Raw genomic sequence first — 19088 nt, forward strand, 5'->3', positions numbered from 1 at the left:
TATGAAACCTAGCGGGAGATAACAGTATGGGGAAGAGCTTAGTACAAAACCTATAAATACAACATGTAAGAGCAGCAATTACTGTTCTTACAAACTTATACCATTTATTCAACTTCTTATTATTTAATTGATATAAAATATACACCTTGTAAAAGACCTATTGCATAACTAATTATAGAGTCTAATGAAACAACCTGGCATGGGCAACAGTGTTCAGTGATAACATTCAACAATCTCAGTCAATAAAAACGGGATCACTCAATATTTGTAACTTTTATTTTATTTTTTTCTGGCATGTAAAGTACAAATAATTAAACAATTCCATGAAAAAGTCTTCAAGCGTCTTCAGCTGAAATCCCAGTAATAAATATCCTAGACTAAACTGAAAGGTTTATTTTTTTTTTCTTTGTTAAATTTTGACATTGTTCATTTGGTCATGTTTGGAAGTATGAGATTTTGAACTGTTTTGATCATTTTCACCTTTTTGATTTGTTCTACCATTCCAGGAAAATGTAAGAAAAACATCACTAAGTTACTGCGTCCCCTCTTCTAAATAAATAGACACAAAATACAGTTGGTTGAGAAACAGAAGGACCACTCACCCCTTTACTCCCCTAGAGACACCCAAGAAAACCTTCCTGCAGCTTTTCTGAGCTCTGTAATATTGTTGCCGAAGGTCTTTGCTGGGTTTTTTAAATGCATCTCGGGACTAAAGAACATCTTAGTTTCAATTCAGATGATCTCAGTATTACAATGCTGTTACAGAAACAAACCCTTAATATCTTTTTTTTTTTTATCAACCCATCAGAATAAACAGGAAAGCATCTTGTGAGCTATCAAACCTAAGACATCCCTTTTTGTTCCTGGCTAGTTTTTGGACCATCAAATGTTCCAAAACCTCGCTACAGAGACTGTCCCATGTCTCAGGGGTTCATAGAGTGGTTGAAAAAACAAGACTGTGATTAGATTAAATAATTAAAAGATTTTCATTTAACAAGACAAACAGAACACAGGCAGTAAAGGCATAACATCTAGCACACAGCATGTATGTTTATACACTTCAATTAGTTAAATATAGCAGTGCATTCTTTGACTATGGAGAACGTTTCCAAATCGTACTTCTAAAGCTGTTTTTCTATTTGTCCCCCTTTTTAAGAAACGTAATGGTGTAACCACAATTTTGGCAAACTTAAAATCTTTTAAACTTGCAAATATAATGAAATAAACCATAAATATACACAAAACATACTTTATACGAGGCAATAATAATAATAATCATAATAAATAGTTTTTAAGTTAACAATAAGTTAAAACTACAAGCTTAAAGTCGCCCAAATAATACAAGTTTGTTGGCGCTATTTTGAATTTTTTCTGTTTAAATTATTTTATGTTGCAACAAAAGCTACCACAGACTTTTACAAACACAATTGAACACAGTTTGATTGAAATAAAAAAATCTAACTAAGTCTAAACTCTGCATACACTCTAAAACTGCAACTAATTAAATAATGAAGAAAAATAACAAACTGTACCCAATCAATGCAACCAAACATAATCTTTGACCCATGTGTGTTCTATATGGCAACATCAACAACACAAATACGCTAATTCAACAAGTGAGTCTTGATATGTAAATGAAATCAATAAGTTACAGGAAAGAAATGATATTTGAAATTGACATGGGCTAAAAACTGATGATATATTAGACAGTATTCCTTTCAAGGTCATTGAATTGCTCTATTGAGTCAGCCAAATATGCAGTTTCTTTGAGCTTTCATGGTCAGAGCACAAATTAGGGGCTAAGGAAGTGATTATGGAAATGCACAGATCAGACCTCTCATTGCTTGTTTTATTTTCTTAATGAGTCCGTTCATTTGAATGTTTTTGTCTGAACTTTTACTATTCCGCAAACCTTTTCAGTGTGACGTTTAATTTCTTTTTTTAAAAATATATATCATTTGATCTCAGTCAATATAAAAACAAAGCACATTGCACTTACTGTTCCATAGGAAAGTTTTTTTGTCTTTTTAAATGAATATTGTTGTTGCTCAAGCAGTGTAGTACTGTTTCCTGCCATGGTCCTTGGCTCTCTACTGTACATCAGGTGTAGGTCTTGGTATCGACTGTGTATGAAAGGGCGTTTGGGGCTGTGGGTTTGGTTTGTGGGTTGGCTGTACTACATCGGACATGGCTGGGTAAACAACTCCAGCTGCAGCTCAACGTGGCCTGTTATCTAGGTTTTTCCTAACGTCTATCACTGGTCTGACCAAGTGCTCAGTCCTATATGTCTTCCAATTTGCTCGACCCAAAATGGCTAGATTAGCCATTTTTGTGGTCATCTCCGGAAACGTCAGTGACAATCATTTAGAGTATTTCGGGGGGGGGGGGGAAACAGATCGAAAGATGCCAGAGTAAGTGGTGCAAAGTTAACGGTTTTAAAGGATTCAATTAGTCACAAAACAAAGCAGATGATATAAAGTTTGGGGGGGGAAACATTATAAGAATGTATCAAATTCGTACTTTGTCTGGAGGCAAACTGATTCATCGTAATTTATATTTTGATATGGTTTTTTTCTATCATTCTGTGTGTGCATACAATTTGTGCAAATGGGGTTGCTTGCAACTGTTTCATTTTAGCATTTGGTTTAGTGGTTATAGGATTTACTAATGCAAACTGATATGTGCAACTTAGATATTTAAAAGTAATGATAACGGAAATTGTAGAGGGTCCTTATTCAATAAATAACATAGATTTGTACAGCAATTACTCAGGGAATAATATAGTTAGTCTTAATTTATCCTTCTCGGTACTGACTTGCAAAGCAATTCTTTGGCAAAAATCAAATCTATCTAATCATAACGAGCCATGCTCAGTGTTCATATGAATCTGTATCACTGTTTGAATCTGCATTTTACCTTTTTCATTTGCAAGCAGCTATTCGGTTGTTCAGCTGAGCGATGAGCCGGTCTCACTGCAGCTTTGTCTGGGATTCTCAAGTCAAAGAACTTCACTTCACTGCACCATGGTGGAAGCAACACTGTACACAACTTCAGGACAAGAGATGAGAGTGTGTATAAGCACTCAGAAGTATAGATGTGTCTGTCAGGTTACATACTCAAGTGTCGAATTTAGCTTTTTTACATCTAATTTACTTTTGTTAGTTAATTTCAATTGTTGTGATATGCTTGAACGGTTAAGTTTGTATGAGATACGATGCTCCTTCGCCCCTTCCCTAAATCCCCACCCATACACCGCATGCTTATTCCCCCTTGCTCTGCAAAGATCAGAGGGTTTAAAATAAAGCCATGCGATGTCCCAATTTTTCCAAGCTTAAGAATCTGTAAAAATTCAGCACAAGGTCTTGTTCCTTTGTATGTATAAAAATAGATTTATCTCTAATGTAATCCTTTCAAAGAGATCGTCCTCTTTGGCTAACACAGCGTCATTTAGAAAAGCAAAAGCAAAAATGTCTTGAATATAGTTGACCTTATTTAATCTATTATCATGTGCCGATGTCTTGATATTGAAAGACATTAGCTCTCCCCACGGTAAATCGTAAGTCTGGTCTGTAACAGACGTTTCATCTAGACAGGTTGGCCTTAATGTTTCATCAAGGGTGCCATAAATAATTTTCATGCAATTGGGTTGGGGATATTTTGAGTAATGCTATTTTTGTGAAAGTGTGAAATAGATCTAAAGCAGATAAATAAATACCTTTCTGTTGTAAACAGATGTATTATTATGACACTTATTTGCAGGCTTGATGTTGTACAGTCGTCTTTTAAGAGGGCAGGAGTACAACGTTTCTTGGAAGCTTTTAAGAGAATTTAGCGGTTTTAAATAAAACTGAGGAGCATTTGGCAAAGCTAGAGGAACTATTAATCTTTTTCCTCCAAGGATCAGTGATCATTTGAACATTGCCATATATTATCGCTCACACACGAGACTCTAAGTCAGTTTTAAATATTCAGTCACTTGGAACTGCAGTCCTACTAATCTGCTCTATGCATGTTGGTTCTGTAGATGTGCTCAACTGAATGGTAACAATTTGACCTAATTTATCCTGGGAGCTTCTATCTGTGCACTAGACTGAAGAATAATACCGGTGCTCTTGACTTTTTGCTCATGTGTGTTATATCTCTGCAGAGCAGCATAGAACATTGTTCAGTCAATGGGGTGTATTGTTTGACATTTTCTTCAGTTACTTGTAGCTGCTTCTTGGGTCTTAATCCCATTCAAACTATCAAATTCCTGCCTCCATTTATAGTTATTAATCTAAAGCCTTGAAGTCCTGTCTTGCTGTAACTTTCATAATCAAAGCAAGAACATTATCATTTGGATGTCTTGTTTGCTTTGTTCTCTTGATGAAAGATGGCCTTTGTGTTAAAGGGATATCGCACCAAATCATGGCTGACAATTCCATCCAGAGTAGAAAGGCCTGTCGTTAATGTGCTGAGGTGTAATACATTTCTTTGCAAAAAGTGAAATAACACCGGTATTTTCCTCTGACGTGGCTGTGTTATGGTGAGACGGTTTTCCACTTGTACTCGTCGCACTCTCGCCCACTAGAGATTTACTAATGAACACTGTCGCCATGGGAGCACTGCCACTCTGCTCTAAGTTCACAGACAGTCTGCTTGTGTTGAAAACCATCCTAAGGATAGAATAGAAGATCAATACAGGAACGTTTGCTATGTTTTACTTAATATATCTTCTAGTTATTGAACTGTGTTTCAGTGATACAGAAGTGTACTCTTAATGTTGTTTGGTGTGAGACTGTGAGGGAAAGAGGCATTCTGATGGCTTTCGGACTACTCTTTTCTGTGACCAGTTTTCATTGGTTAGCCTAAATCTTATTGGGTCTGAGCTAATCAGCTCACATGTGGTAGAGGAACTGCCTTTACGCTAGGCACCACCTAATGCAGGTCAGGAAACAGTAGTCAACGTTTCTAGAAAATGCTTACATACTCGGCTATTATAACCACCTTAAATATTGAATATATAGTTATATTTTTAATAGACGTATATAAGAGAACACTGTTTTTTAATTTCATTTTCTTTGATCTAAAAAAATCGCTGATTCAAAATGCCCAAGTGTAAAAAAAGTGACTACATCCTCTCCAGCAAGATAATAGGAGAGATGGTGGGGTAAGAGTTTGGGTAAATTGCACATATTTGTTCATTTTAAATTTTTGATCGTTTTGTTCATCAGTTGTCATTATTTGCCTGAATTCAATCAAAGCACTCAGTACACATTCTCTGTCACATTCGTTAGACTGTCTCCTAAATAGATAGCTCTTGCTCCTACCCAACAAACCAGCTACGTACCCCTTCTAATTCAATCCAGGCAAATATAGGGAAGGACTAGCATGTTGTGTAAAGAGAAAAGAAAAACTCCACTAGTGTGTTTGTTTGATACTCTGACTTGTGTATGCTTGCGCGTATGGATATGTTTGGTTATGTCTGTGCGTGTATGCCTGTATCTGCATGTCTGTGTTTGTGATAATATATTATGGATTTGTGTGTGAATGTGTCAGAGAGAGACTCAGTCCAGGCCCATGTAGAGTGATGTCACAGGGAGCTCAGGGGACTCCCTGCAGGTCGAAGGAGCTTGGTGCCCGCAGCCTCTCTCTCAGGCCTTGTGCTGCTTGCTGGTCTTGAAGGAAACCTGCAGCACGCGGTCACCAAGGCGGTAGCCATTAAGGCTAGCGATAGCCATGGCAGCTTCATCGTAGTTGGTCATGGTGACGAAGCCAAAGCCCTTACATTTGTTGGTGGTGAAGTCACGGATGACCTTGACATTGGTGACTGCGCCGAATGGCCCAAAGAGCTGCCACAAGACGCTCTCGTCCGCCTCTGGGGACAGGTTGTACACAAAGATGCACCAGCCGGCTCCAGTTGGACCGGTAAGGTTGACGCCCGCAAGGCTGGTCATGCTGTCAATGGTGATGGGGGAGAATCTGGGGAAGAGAGTAGGAGAGCTACCATGGGTGTCATTCTGAAGTTCTACACAGAATCCAGTTCTCTATACTGTCTCTTATGGGCTTGTTTCTGTCAGAAATGATAAAGATTGGAGTCGGGGGACTCCATCTCCATCCCCTCTGCTGTACAGTAAGTAGATAAATATGTGTGGGCACCGCAGTGGCTCCAAACTACCTGCTTTTATACAGAATCACACTGTGTGCCCTGAGACACTGACACCCACACACTGAATATTTTTCTCATATTTCTCTGCTGACCAAAGCCTCTGGAATAATTAAACATGATTCACAATGTTCAACAGAAACCACAGTATTGAATAAAACACAGAAACCTAGAGAGGGATGAAAAGCAAATTGGAATCAAATCAAATCATACACAAACTGGAGCAAACAGAGGATACGCAAACGGAATCTGGTATGTCCATGCTGGTGAAAAAAAAGGGACATTAAAGCAACTGAAACTGACAATGTTAGTTCATAAATAAATACATATAAATTATTTCTATTAATTAAAAATAAAAAGAACGAAAAGGTTAAACAAAGCCATGCCAGAATACCCTGCTGTTAGAAGCTTGCATCATTGCATTACTGATAGTATTTTGTTGTCTATGCTGCTTCTGTAACATGGTTTATATGGGCAGTGGGTATTAAGAATTGTGGCCATTTTATCTGATTTCGAGATGAAGTCAGCAGGTGGTATTCCAGGCACTTTGTTTGAGGTTTTAATTTGGCATGGATGCTTTTGAAAATACACCTTTGGCATTTACCTCTTGACTCCGTAGCTGGCGTTTAGTAAATTGTCGAGTCTGCAACGCAAGAGGGAAAATGAAGGGGATGCAAAAGTTAGTTATGAGATCTACAAGGAAGGGGGGCTTTCAGTTAACATGTTGCTTCTTCAGCGGCCTCCAGAGGGCATCCTCCACTGCATCGCAGTCCCAAACCATCCAACCACAAACTGATGGCGTCTAAAAAACTCCTGTGAGTATGTCTCAGCTGGTATTTATTGTTTGTCGAGTTTGGTTGGTTAAACTCCAAAATAGATCCCCCTTTAACAAAATCTGTATCCTAGGCCATTTCACATCTACTGATAAAAAGTAATTAGCCATAATGAATAAGTTAGCATGCCCTGATCTACAATTGTTTATGAGGTTATATAAACATATTTACTTCTGAAAGCCTTTGAACCTTTATTCAAAAATATCAATGTATAGATGTGGCCGACATCTGACAATTTCACTCTATATTATGCCCATTATGTTGTAAAGACAAACTTTAAAGGTTCAGAGTCATTCTTCCTAAACCAGTATTTATTTAGCTTTGTTGTTTTGTTTTTTTAATTGTATTTGGAAAAGTCTGGTCTCTTACATTGGTTTTGAGCTGTTATTTGGATCTGGTCCCTTTCCAAGTGAAGGGATCATGCTGCAGTTTCAAAGAAAGTCAGAGAGAAAGAGTGAGAAGGAGGGACAATGCAATATTGCCAATTCCTTCTGTACTGTAAAGCAATAATATTGCTTCAAGGAACAATTTGTTAGTATAGACAGAAACGGTTGTTTTGAATTTGAATTTCTTTTGAATACACATTTTCCCACTTTCTGTTTGTGGGGCGTGCGACTTCATCTGATATGCCTTAGCACTCTTAGGTGATGTGAGTCTGCCGGGGGTTCAGTACCTGAAACGCTGAGTCTGGTGGTGCAGCGGCCCTGTGTAGCGGCGGGCAGCGGTCTGGTACAGCTGAGTCAGTAAGGCCTGGCCTGTCTTCTGGCTGGGGTTGTTGGCAAACTTGACAGTGATGGGCTCCGCGGCCCCCAAAGGCTTCTGTCCGTTCAGACCTTTGATGGCCTCCTCTGCCTCATTGCGCTTATCAAACCGGATGAAGCCCACTCCTCGTGATATGCCTGCTCCGATTTAGAATAAGAAAAAAATGTTACTACCTTGGCATCCATGACAGTTTCTGCCTACCAGTCTTTCTTACAGACATGGAATGGCTTTTTCGTGGGACATGATGTAAGGCCTTACCTGTGACTTGGTCCACTAGGATACGGGATGTAATGATGCGACCGTATTGGGAGAACAGCTGCTCCATGTCCTTCTGGTTCATGGTTTTGGGGAGTCCACTCACGTAAAGGTTGGCATCACGGATGGAAGCCGAGCTTGGCCGGGCATATGATACCTTTAACACCAAAAAAATAAATAAATTTGATTACATTTATGTACCCCAAAATCACAAAGTTTCAGATGGCTTAAATTAGGGAAACATGTTGAAAAAAAACAGATGTCATTGGAGTGTCCACAAATAGTATTTTTTTCATTCTCCTTTTTTCCTCTTTCTCTTAACTATCTGTTGACCCACACTCATACTGATCATCAGCTAACACGCCTAAGTGTAAGCTTTGTTTTGCACTGAAAAGCATCAGTTAGTTGATGTATTTGGCCTGAAATCACTGGTGGCTTAATTAGTGCACAGCCATTTTTGGTGCGTCTGTGCTTATATCCCTTATGGTTCTCTGTTGGTCTACTTTCGTACTGCAGATAAATATTGAATTGATTCTTTTAGAAAGGGCACAAAAACATTCTTGTTTTTGTGTTTATGGGAGCATGCAAACACATGTGTGACAGATAATCCAGTTCAGTGTATTGTTGGAAGTGCTGTGATTGTGTGTGATGGAGAGACAGAGTGAGTGTTGTGTAAGATAGGCTGAGCTGTCCTGCCTCTTTCCTTTGTCTCTATCCTCTGGGGGAGAAATGCTCCACTGGCAAACAGCACACAATGTAAGGGCATCACAAGACTTGCAAGATCCTCGAAAACTTGAAAACACTCTGACACACACACACACACACATTGCTTATATGCATATGTATTGGTGTGACAAATATACATATTAGCGAATTGTACTATTTTAAGACAGCTGTAATCTGATTTGCTTAGGCACAAAGAAAGCTTTGAATTTGAATTAAAAGGACTTGTATATTATCTTTCAGATGAATACAGGTGTTCTGATTTTATCCGTCACTACTGAACACCAGTGTCTATTGTGTACACAGACGGACTGTGTGAGCAGGAGGGTTGTGTGGTGCAGTGATTAGGGTGTTCTGGGTGAGTCAGGGGGGAGTCGCTGTGTTCCGGGACCAGAGGCTGCCCTATAATTAACCCTCTCTCTGTCGCTCCCACAGTACAGATGGTGCCTGAAGCCCATATGGCCTCTAATCCTGTCATTGGCATTCTGCTCTCCGAGCTACCCCCTACCCTTTCACTGCTGCCCCCCCCCCCCCCCCTCCCTCACAGCGTCACCCCTCTTTATTTAAGCATTCTGTAAAATCCGATAAAACTATGCTTTTGAGCAGAAGAGTTATTTTTGAACACTGGAGAATAAGGAAATACAAATGTAATTTAAAGATTAAGCGATGTATGTATAGATAAATTGAATGATTATTGAATGTCATAACATAAGATTAACAATATAATGTGTTAACACAATCAACGCCTTTTCTACATGGTTGTTCCAGAGAAACAAGTGCAATTTTGTGCACAATATTTTGCATGCAGGACATTTCATAATTATGAAATGATGAAACCCAAATCCAGCTCTTGACTTCCTCATTATAGCTAGTTTCTTCAGTCAGCCGTTCATCCGAATTAAAGTCCCTCTTCATGGACAGCTGTTGGAAGATCACCTGCTCTGCTTTCGCAGAGATTTGATTTCTCAATCCTGCAGTTCTGTCTGAATCTTTGATCTACTTAGGGGGATGGAAGGAAGTGGTGTCTTATAATATGCCCCCTCTTTCCCTCATCTGATTTTGGGACAAAGAAGGCCCCTAATTAGCCTGGATAAGAGGCAGATGGGGTAACCAGGACTGACCCTAGTGCACCACAGCCTGCCTTCCTAATTACATTTCCATCACAATAACCTCTGCATGCTGTCGGCCTCTTGCTTTCTGACCTCCACACTCTTCTGCTCTTTTCACCCTTTCTCTACTTCCTTTGTTCTGGCGACCGCTCCCTTCTGCCTCCTCCTCCCCATTTTCCTCCCCTCCCTCTGTCACGTCTGTCGCCACCTCTCTTAGCAACCCCACCCCGCCCCCCTCACACCCTTGACAAAATCTCGACTTCCTTTCTTTTTTTCTTGCGCGGTTTGAAGAATACTTAAGATTATCGTAGAAAGCTCACCTTGATTGTTTTAGTCTGCAGCTTGAGACCATTCAGCGTGTTGATGGCCTTATCTGCATCGTTTGGATCCACATAGTTTACGAAACCATATCCCAAACTCTGACCTGGAGACAAAGAAAGACCCCCTGAAATGTCAGTGATTTTAAGAGCCAGTCGTAAAGTAATTTTTTTCCGGATGTGGACAAAGAGTAGTACCTGTTATCTTGTCTCTGACCAGCTTGCAGGACTCGATCTCTCCAATGCTGCCAAACAAACTTTTGAACTCTTCCTGGGTCATGTTCTGAGGCAGATAGTTGACGATCAGGTTGGTTTTGCTGTCGTCTGTGGAGCCATTGGTGCTAATGACTGGACCGTTTGGCAGACTGGTTCCGCTTGGACCGTTGGACACCTGGGTTTCCATGGTGCTGATTATCTGCTGAGGAAGAGGGTGGGGTTAGATTCATAATTCACAAAGAGACAGAAAAGGAGTGTTTTTTCCCATAAACTATACACACAAGACACACGCGTGCACAGACTGTCCACTCTGTCACTGTCAGAGGGAAAGGTCAGAAATCAGCATTGCTAAAATGGAGATGGATACACGGTTTGATTCATTATCTCCCCTCCCCCACTTTTACCCCATCTTCCCCCTCTCTCGCTCCCTGCCTCTGGTCCTGCAGATGTCACAGTCCCTTTTTCCTTACTTCTCCCCTCCCCCTATCTCTTCCAGGGTCAAACACCATTACATCATTACACAGGGATGGATAATAGTGATGGTGGTGTGTGAGGCTGGGGGAGTTTGAGGGTGGCAGTGGTTTACGAGGTGACGGACAAAAGGAGGGTTGTGTTAAAGAGATTTAATGCTACAGGAAATAAGGAATATCACGGTTTGGTAGAAAAATAAGGTTGAATTTCACTTCTGTTCCTAAGATCTTGTTCAGATGTCTTTGTGGTCAGCTGACTTATTTGTGTAAGTAGAGTAAAGGCGTTGATTAGTGCACAGTATAGTGTTTGTGTTTCTCTGGAGTACACCGTGTTGCTTCATTTGATCCACAGCGGCTCCTCAAGCAACATCTGTGTTGCCAAAAACAAAACTTCCTGCTCCACTTTCCCTTTCCTCTCAACACCCACCTCTCTGTGTCTGGATCCTTATCTCTGCTGTAAATCTACATGGAAAATCACTGCAAACTCTGTATTTTAAACTAAGGGCAAATCATTTCAAGGTGACATGTTTGTCGTTTTGTTCCTATGTGTGATGCTAATGTTTTAAAGCTGCAGTGATTTGATTTGAAGATTTTAAGAAATAATAACATGTTCAGGCTTATTATCAAAAATATGTATACATCCTATTTTCTTGTGCACATTAAATGAAAGGACAAGTCTTTTTTTTTTATTTGCATCTGTGTTATTTTCATGTTCAAACATCATTTGATTAAATATTGAATTCATTGCACATGTCAACGTAAATACACATGTTTATATTTAGGTTATCGTTGTTGGCTCACGCAAATAAAATTGGCCTCTTTAACATTACTGTGTGTGCATTTGAAGTACATTTTACAGTTGACTGTTACAATGTACAGTAAATGTATTAAAATGCCTGTATCCTTTTTATTTTTTAAATAAAAGTGTGGGGTGTCTGGATATACAATTGAAATGCATAAACAGTTTGGTAGTATTCCCATTATATAAATTGTTCTGTCAGATTCTTGGTTTGATCCATTGGAGCTTGGAGATTTATGTATGTCAATAAAGTTTAATAAATCTCCTCTGACTGCAAGTAAAAAAGGGATTTCATTTTTATCTATTATCATTAATTATATTTGAAGGTTTTCCTTTATTGGATTTTTTTTATATTACTTCCTGAGATAACTAACAATAAGCTTTTACTTTTATAACTATTTCTCTTTTTATGTTAACTGCAGAATGATCACAATTAATAATTTTCTGTCAGGTTGTTAATTGAATTCCCAGCTCACCATCTCTTTTGAATCCACCACCGTTTTGTGAGTACAGGCTTTGTTTACTGTGTTACCATCACATTGCTCAAATAATTCATTTGTTTCAGATCTATATGCCATTACATGTTGTCTCTCTTTTTTTCCAGCGTCTGTGGATGGGGTTTGTATAACCTGGATTTTCTCCTCGTCCCTGTAACCTGCTCTTGCTTTGAGCCTCACCTCGACTCCGGTTGCCCAGGTAACACCCCCTCAAAGACTGCATTGTTTCTAATGGCTGAATGGCTTTCTTACTTTCAGTGTGTTTGTCTCTGTGCTTGTTAGGAGCAGATATGCAGGTCAGACATGTCTTCCTCTGTGTCTAATAGTATATGGCTTTGTGGAAGCAGGGAATATCAGTAAGTCAAATAGATAATGACAAGGGGAGAAGGAGCACGGTGAGAGAGTAAAGACAGCCTAAAAATAAAACTCTTCAGACATATCTACGCACAAAGGCATTGCAACGTAGATAGCAATCTGTCACAAGATTTCGATGCACCGCTTAGATGCCTGCCGACTATCTTTTTTTATTATGAATTATGAAACATTTAACATGTAAAAAAGGTTGAATCGAGGTGTTGTTTTTATTGTAACCTACACTGTTGTGCGATGTGATACATCTGACTAACAGGAATATGAGCAACTGAAAATGGCCTAGATATGACAAAAAGCATTTTATAGGGAGAAAAAAAACATATTAGGGCAAATTTGACTCGCCAGCTGAAATAACCCTCAACATGGCAGAACACACATCCCCAGTGAACAGTGTGACGTTATATAACTCACAGACCCACATAGTACACGCTGAGAGTGGCTGACACAAGCAACAACTAAGATTACGATTCGCATACAGGAATAGAGAGAAACAGCTTTCTTTGAAACAAACAAAAAAATATAGAAAATCTGAGGGTTTTTTTTATATTTAGGCCATTGTATTTATAAAAAAGAACTAATAGTCTAGCGTTTGGTTTGCAGTAAACAATTTACAATGACAGTGACACAACAAATCATTGGGAAGCTGCAGCCTACAATTGCATTAATAATACGCCCAGTTTAGATGGACTCCCGCTTCAGACTCCAGACATTTTCGACCAGTGGAGACAATGAAAATGTCCACCCAGGAGCAGCTTGTAACCATGACATTCCAGTGTGGAATATATATCGTTTAGGATCTTTGTTGCTTCTCTCTCAAAAAATGTCTTGTTAACTTAATAAAATGGACAGAAAACTGCAATAAAAAAATATATTTTTTAGAAATCATCTTTCAAAATTCCTAAAAGAATCCATGTTGTTAGGGTAGCACTTGTATCCCACACTGCTTTTTTTCCTTCTATTTTGGGGTTCTGTGAGATCTCCCTTAATATTTAATGTACTGCATCAGCATCGCCCACACATGGTCCCAGACTTGCACGCAAACAAGAGCCCTGCCTCCTCTGCCAAACACATGAACCCAGACTTGCACGCAAACAAGAGCTCTGCCTCCACTGCCAAGCACACGTACCACCTACACTGTACACTAGCATTAAATTACTAAATGTAAATGCAGCCACTGTTCTCTGTCTTCTGATATAAACCACTTTCCTCAATTCATTTCTGCTCCAAATGCAGCACAGCACTGGAGGCTATAATGCATTGAAGATTAATCGTCTCCCAGTTATAAAATGAGATATGCCACATTATATTTTACAATATACGTAGAATCACATTTTAAAAGTGATATTAAGACAGAAAAGGACATTGTCACCATCAAGATGTTGTTTTGGCACACAGAAAAGAGAAAGGGCGTGCTGCATTTTAGGCTTATTGTAGGTTTAAATTCACGCGATGTATTTGTGTAAAAAAAAGCACGACAATGATCTAGACAAAGTGAATCATGAATCCAAATAAACACTGAAGGAATCCACCTAGATATTTATAACCAACAATGCTGATAAAGATTTCTCCTTCCTTGTCTCTAGTCCACTTTATGATGCATTATATAAAGATTTTTTGTCTGGAAGGCATGATTTAAAACTGAAAGCTAGACTGAAGTGTAAATGAGCCCTCTAAATAACACAGATTAGAGGATTATCTCAAACAAAGGGTATTAGCCACACTCTGCAGCTTAAGGGATCATGGTGGCAGCTGTAAAACAACAGGACGACAGGAGTCACAGCCCATGTCAGCCATGCACTGAGGCTCCATCCCATTCTCCGCTCTGCAGACTAAGAAGAAAAGATTTCTAAAAGATTTCAGCTCTCTCAGTATGTGCTGCTTTGATAAGATTGGAGCAGACAACGTTAAAGGCTCAAGGAGACAAATCTGTCCTGCAAGTGCTTGTAGCATGCGGGGTGCTATCCAGCGTGCTGAAAAAGGGAGTGGCTTTCGGACGGTGTGCTGTGAGGCCAAAGAGGCCCGAGAATCAAGCAAGGACCATCGAGTCGTTTTATTTCGTTAACTTTGAAAACGTTTTCATTCGAGAAATTAAGGAATAAATTACTTGTGCGGATATTTAAATATGGCAGATGCAAAACATAATCCCTCGATTCCTCTTGTTTTTGTATTTAGCCCCCCTTTTTTAAAAGGGCAAGACTTGTAAGCTCTGCAAGCATTCATGAAGCGGAGCGCCTTTTTGCTGAATAAACGTATTGAAACGACCAAACAAAAGAGCCACCCGTTCCTCCTCTTCTGCCTCGCAGAGGCTATGGCAGCACTATGAATATTAATGTAAACAGTGGCGCTTTGTGTCGTGGCCAGGGGCTGCAGGACTCTCCGGGAACAATGACTGTTACAGTTGCCAGCCACAAGTCAAAAACGCCATGATAGTTCAATAAAAAATGCTAAATTACAAGATATTTATTTGCTGATTTGATCGTTTTCCCTTGATAAAATGAATAGCCTTTTTTCAGTATTTTTTAAATCGAGATAACTGCCTTTACTCGGCGATTATACAGCAGATGTACACTATTATAAATAATGTCAGAGACATCACAATTTATTCGATTAATTTAAACCTTTTTGTTGTCATAATATTGAAAATGTATGATCAACATTTGTTACCAGAACACAACAGACTATTTTGCAGTCTCAGAGATAGATGGTTACATTCACTTCTTTCTACAGGCTTTGTATTTGTTGCTGATAATTACATGAAGTCGCTGGCAACAGGAGTCAATTCACAGCTTACATAACATAATTACATTTAACGTCTCCTATAAGTTAGACAGGGCCATCTCTTCACTGTAAAAATAATACTCCTTGAAGCCGTTTTATTGTTTTATATTGTATACAGAATATAAATGTCCTCTAACCTTTCAAATCATCAACCATTACATATAATTCAATTTTTTTAATGCAAAATCAAGTAATATTTAGACTGCTTTACAGTGATGGCCTCGGCTGCCCTTGTCCTTGAATTGTGTAAGTGCCTTGGATAGGTTATCTGACTCAACGCTTTTATTTGCTTGGCACTGCGGTACAGGCATGGAGGACTGCGGACATGTGGAGGGGAGCTACAGCTACCGTCAATTCTGTCTAGGCCTGCAGGGATTGTCCCTTGCAGGTAATGCACAACAAAGAGAACAAATAAAACTGGGATTGGAAATGTGTCAAGTGGACAGTCAGAGGCTCACAGATGATGAGTGTCGTCCACCCCCGTTTTGCATATCTTTCCAAGGAATATTCAGAACATTTCAAATTCAGTGATGTGAGACTTTAAAGTTGTTTATGGGTCCAACTCCATCTCTCACATCCTGTTCCTACTATGTGTTAAATAATTAATCTTGTGTACTATTAGTCATAGACTGAACACCCTGACATTCTACCGTGTGTGGATATACTTCCAATTAATTCAATATTATAAAAAACTATTCTACTCAATACATTGAGGGATTTTACATTTGACACTTCAGGGGGTTTTAACACCTGCTTGTGATTTTAAGATTGGACCGAGGCTACATCTTTTTTTCCTGGCTTTTACAATTGAAATGCAAATGTGTCTTAATTACTCTGCTTGAATAAACAAATTGCGCTGTCAACCAGCATGTCAAGAGGTAAATCGGAGTGGGCCTTTTGAGGCTTCAAGGCCCTCGTTTGGTGCTTAAATCCAGCAGAGACACGCCCAATCCGGCCGTCGGCTCAGAGCAAAGCTAATTTATCACCGCTCACATCCCTTTCATCCGACACGCGCAACGCAAGCATGGCCATCTTGTACGTTTGCGATACTTGGAACAAATGTGCTTAAAATGGAGATGTCAGTGTGCGTCCTTACTGTCACGGCCTCAGAGGTTTCCAGCCCATTTACTCGGTCGCATCGCAACGAGAACCCTGAGGAATTCGGACTTTGTCTGATTCAATGCAAACCAATGGATGCGTAATCTCCCTCCTCCCCCTCCCCCTCCCGGAGTGACTCGACCCTTTTTTCCTGTGCCTTGCTGGATGGGCCCTCAGCCTCCGAGGCATCATGTTTTGTCTCAGAAAGCCGTCTCCAGCATCCTTGTGCTGCACCAGCAAAGAATCCAAATCCTCCCCCACCGAACCCAGCGCCTCGTCGCCTCTCTCCATCACCATCACAGTAATCTTGCGGAATTCCTAAACCTCTATACTCCGGAAACATTTTTGCAAATACCATCAAAGCTTCGACATTTAAGCACTCGTATCGGCTGTGATACATAAACGTAAAAGCTGTGCTATCTAAAATGGCAGGATAACGACTTTATCCATCGCCCATGATGACTGCAGACTGGAACGCAGCCGGCATGGCGCATCACTCAGTGTGAGATTTCTAATTGCCACTATCGATCGTTAATCTTATCATAAGAATACGGCATTGCATAAAGGACAAACACGTATTACGCTAATCTCAAAGATCCTCTATGCTTTGGCATGTGGGCATAGCCATGAAGCTCCGCTAAAAAGACATTTGTTTCCACAAGGAATATATCAATAGGCTAATAAGAAATACATCTGTGTATAGCTACATCTCACCACATTGCATTGCAGTTCAAAACACATCCAACATAAAAACACAACGTAAGCATGCTGCCACAACAACTCTTTCACAAATATAAGAGAAGAGTAATACGTACAGTAACCATTCTTGACGTACAATGAAAGAATTCTAGGTCCTTCCTTCCACTGGTCTTGAAGCTGGATGCTGAGTCTTAATGTGTTCTTTGGCCTTTTTTTGTATTATATGGCCCTTCTGCCAGGAGTCCAAATGAAAAGAAAAAAAAGAAAAAAAGGAAAAAAAGACAATCTTTGCCAGGGAATCTCAGCCCACTGAGATTGTAGGTGTCCTCTATAGGATGAAAATGAGGAGAAAGGGGTTTTCTACTGGATGATGATGAGGGAGAGTGTTCTCTCCGAGTGGCGTGGGCGATGGTTCAGAAAAAAGAGAAGCAGTGATCCTCAGCAGGGTGTGTCCAGGGGAGGGTGTTCTGGTTCTGCTGTTTTTATGTGTATTTCCCTGCTCCTCTTGCACTCTCCTTCTGTGCCTCTGCTGCAATGTTCTTCTTTTATGCGTCCTCCTGGCTGGCAGAGCGCGCTGCTGATTGGCTAATTGTGCAGGGAGGGTACTACATGGCAGCCATTGCAATGCGCTCCTCTCCCATTATCCCCTTCAGGAGAGATCACCAAGAGCCCCCCCTCCCCTACCCTCCCCTCCCTCTTCCATCCCTGCCCTTCCATCTCTCCACTCCCTTTTTCTCGCTGCCCTTCCTTTCTTCCTGCCCCCCTCTTCACACACACACACACACACACACACACACACACACACACACACACACACACACACACACACACACACACACACACACACACACACACACACACACACACACACACACACACACACACACACACACACACACACACACACACACACATGCAGAGCGCAGTGAATGGGGCTCCACCTGCACTTTGAGAACAGATGGGTGCAGCAGAAGATAGCAGACTTGTCTTTCTCATTCCCCACACTTTACACTCACTTCTCCCACAGCACAGCCCCTTCCTTTCTCTCTAATTCTCCATTTACGTTTCTGTCTGAAACCATAGCAAACAACTTCACTCCTTTGGTCTTTGTCTTTGCAAATAAAAGCTATTTTGAGTGCAGATCGGCAGACTTTCTGAGTACACATTCTCGTCTGACATTCACAGAATTGTAGCAATAGGAGTAAAGACGCAAAATATGCAATAATTGGATGGGAATTGTGGCTCCAAACAAAGCATTTCATCCATGATGTGACTAATGGGTGGATGATTTCTGGACCTCTCATATGCAAGGCAGATGGCTAGCTATAGGGTCAGGTGCAGACATGAGAATAACAAATTAGATACCCCCTGAATTCATTAATGTCTATTCGGTGAAACATTTAAAAAGGTGCAGTTGTAGTTCTGACCAGGCTACGCTGAATGATCTCTTTTCTTTACTTTTTCAACAGAACTGTAGCCAGCAGTGATTTTTGTGTTATTTTACGACATCCCAACATCCCCTTCTTGAAGAGTCCTGGACCCTCTCGGCCCACCTCCTACTGCTCCCTCCTGTGTGCTGAGTGCTCACTGAGACATGCTGTTTGGGCTCATCTATAATGCATCCCCCTGCCCCGGGACATCATGTGTGACAAATGACCTATTTCTGTGCAGACCCCCATAGGGCCTTGACCTGGGGGGGTGGGTGTGCGTGCGAGTGTGCGTAAATCAGTGTATGTTTGTTTATTTGTGTATGGGTCTATGGTTGCTGTTCATGAGAGGATGTAATGGCTTTGTATGAAATCAACATCTCCTATGCATGTGTTTTCAATCTAAGTGGACACGCGGTGCTGATGTGAGTCCTCCTGCAACAACAATCAGTTCCTCTGCTCGCCTCTCCCTACCTGACCTTGAGGAGTCCTTTGACGTCTCTTGCTATAAGGACGGATGGTGCGAGGGAGGAAACGGTTTGCATTATTGACACCGACTACTTGCCTTTGATGGATGTGTGGAGGAAG

General features: G+C 40.4%; 1 protein-coding gene across 9 annotated transcripts; it reads right to left on the reverse strand.

The window, feature by feature from the left end:
- Positions 1-258: 258 nt before the first annotated feature.
- elavl3 (ELAV like neuron-specific RNA binding protein 3) lies at positions 259-17746 on the reverse strand (the record flags this gene model as incomplete). Of its 9 annotated transcripts, none has more annotated exons than XM_079644047.1 (8): positions 17190-17743; positions 10343-10562; positions 10148-10251; positions 7999-8152; positions 7652-7880; positions 7348-7401; positions 6750-6788; positions 259-5961 (listed from the first exon to the last, which is right to left on the reverse strand). In XM_079644047.1, exons 1-8 carry the CDS (start codon positions 17196-17198, stop codon positions 5634-5636), a joined length of 1137 nt encoding a protein of 378 aa, XP_079500173.1. In that variant the 5' UTR covers positions 17199-17743. The 9 variants fall into 9 exon arrangements, with proteins under 9 accessions (XP_079500173.1, XP_079500170.1, XP_079500169.1 ...); XM_079644044.1 differs by having other exon boundaries at positions 10148-10272; XM_079644043.1 differs by having other exon boundaries at positions 259-5982; positions 17190-17742.
- Positions 17747-19088: the final 1342 nt, after the last annotated feature.

Source organism: Notothenia rossii (genome assembly GCF_949606895.1).
Source record: "Notothenia rossii genome assembly, chromosome: 8".
Classification (NCBI taxonomy): domain Eukaryota; kingdom Metazoa; phylum Chordata; class Actinopteri; order Perciformes; family Nototheniidae; genus Notothenia; species Notothenia rossii.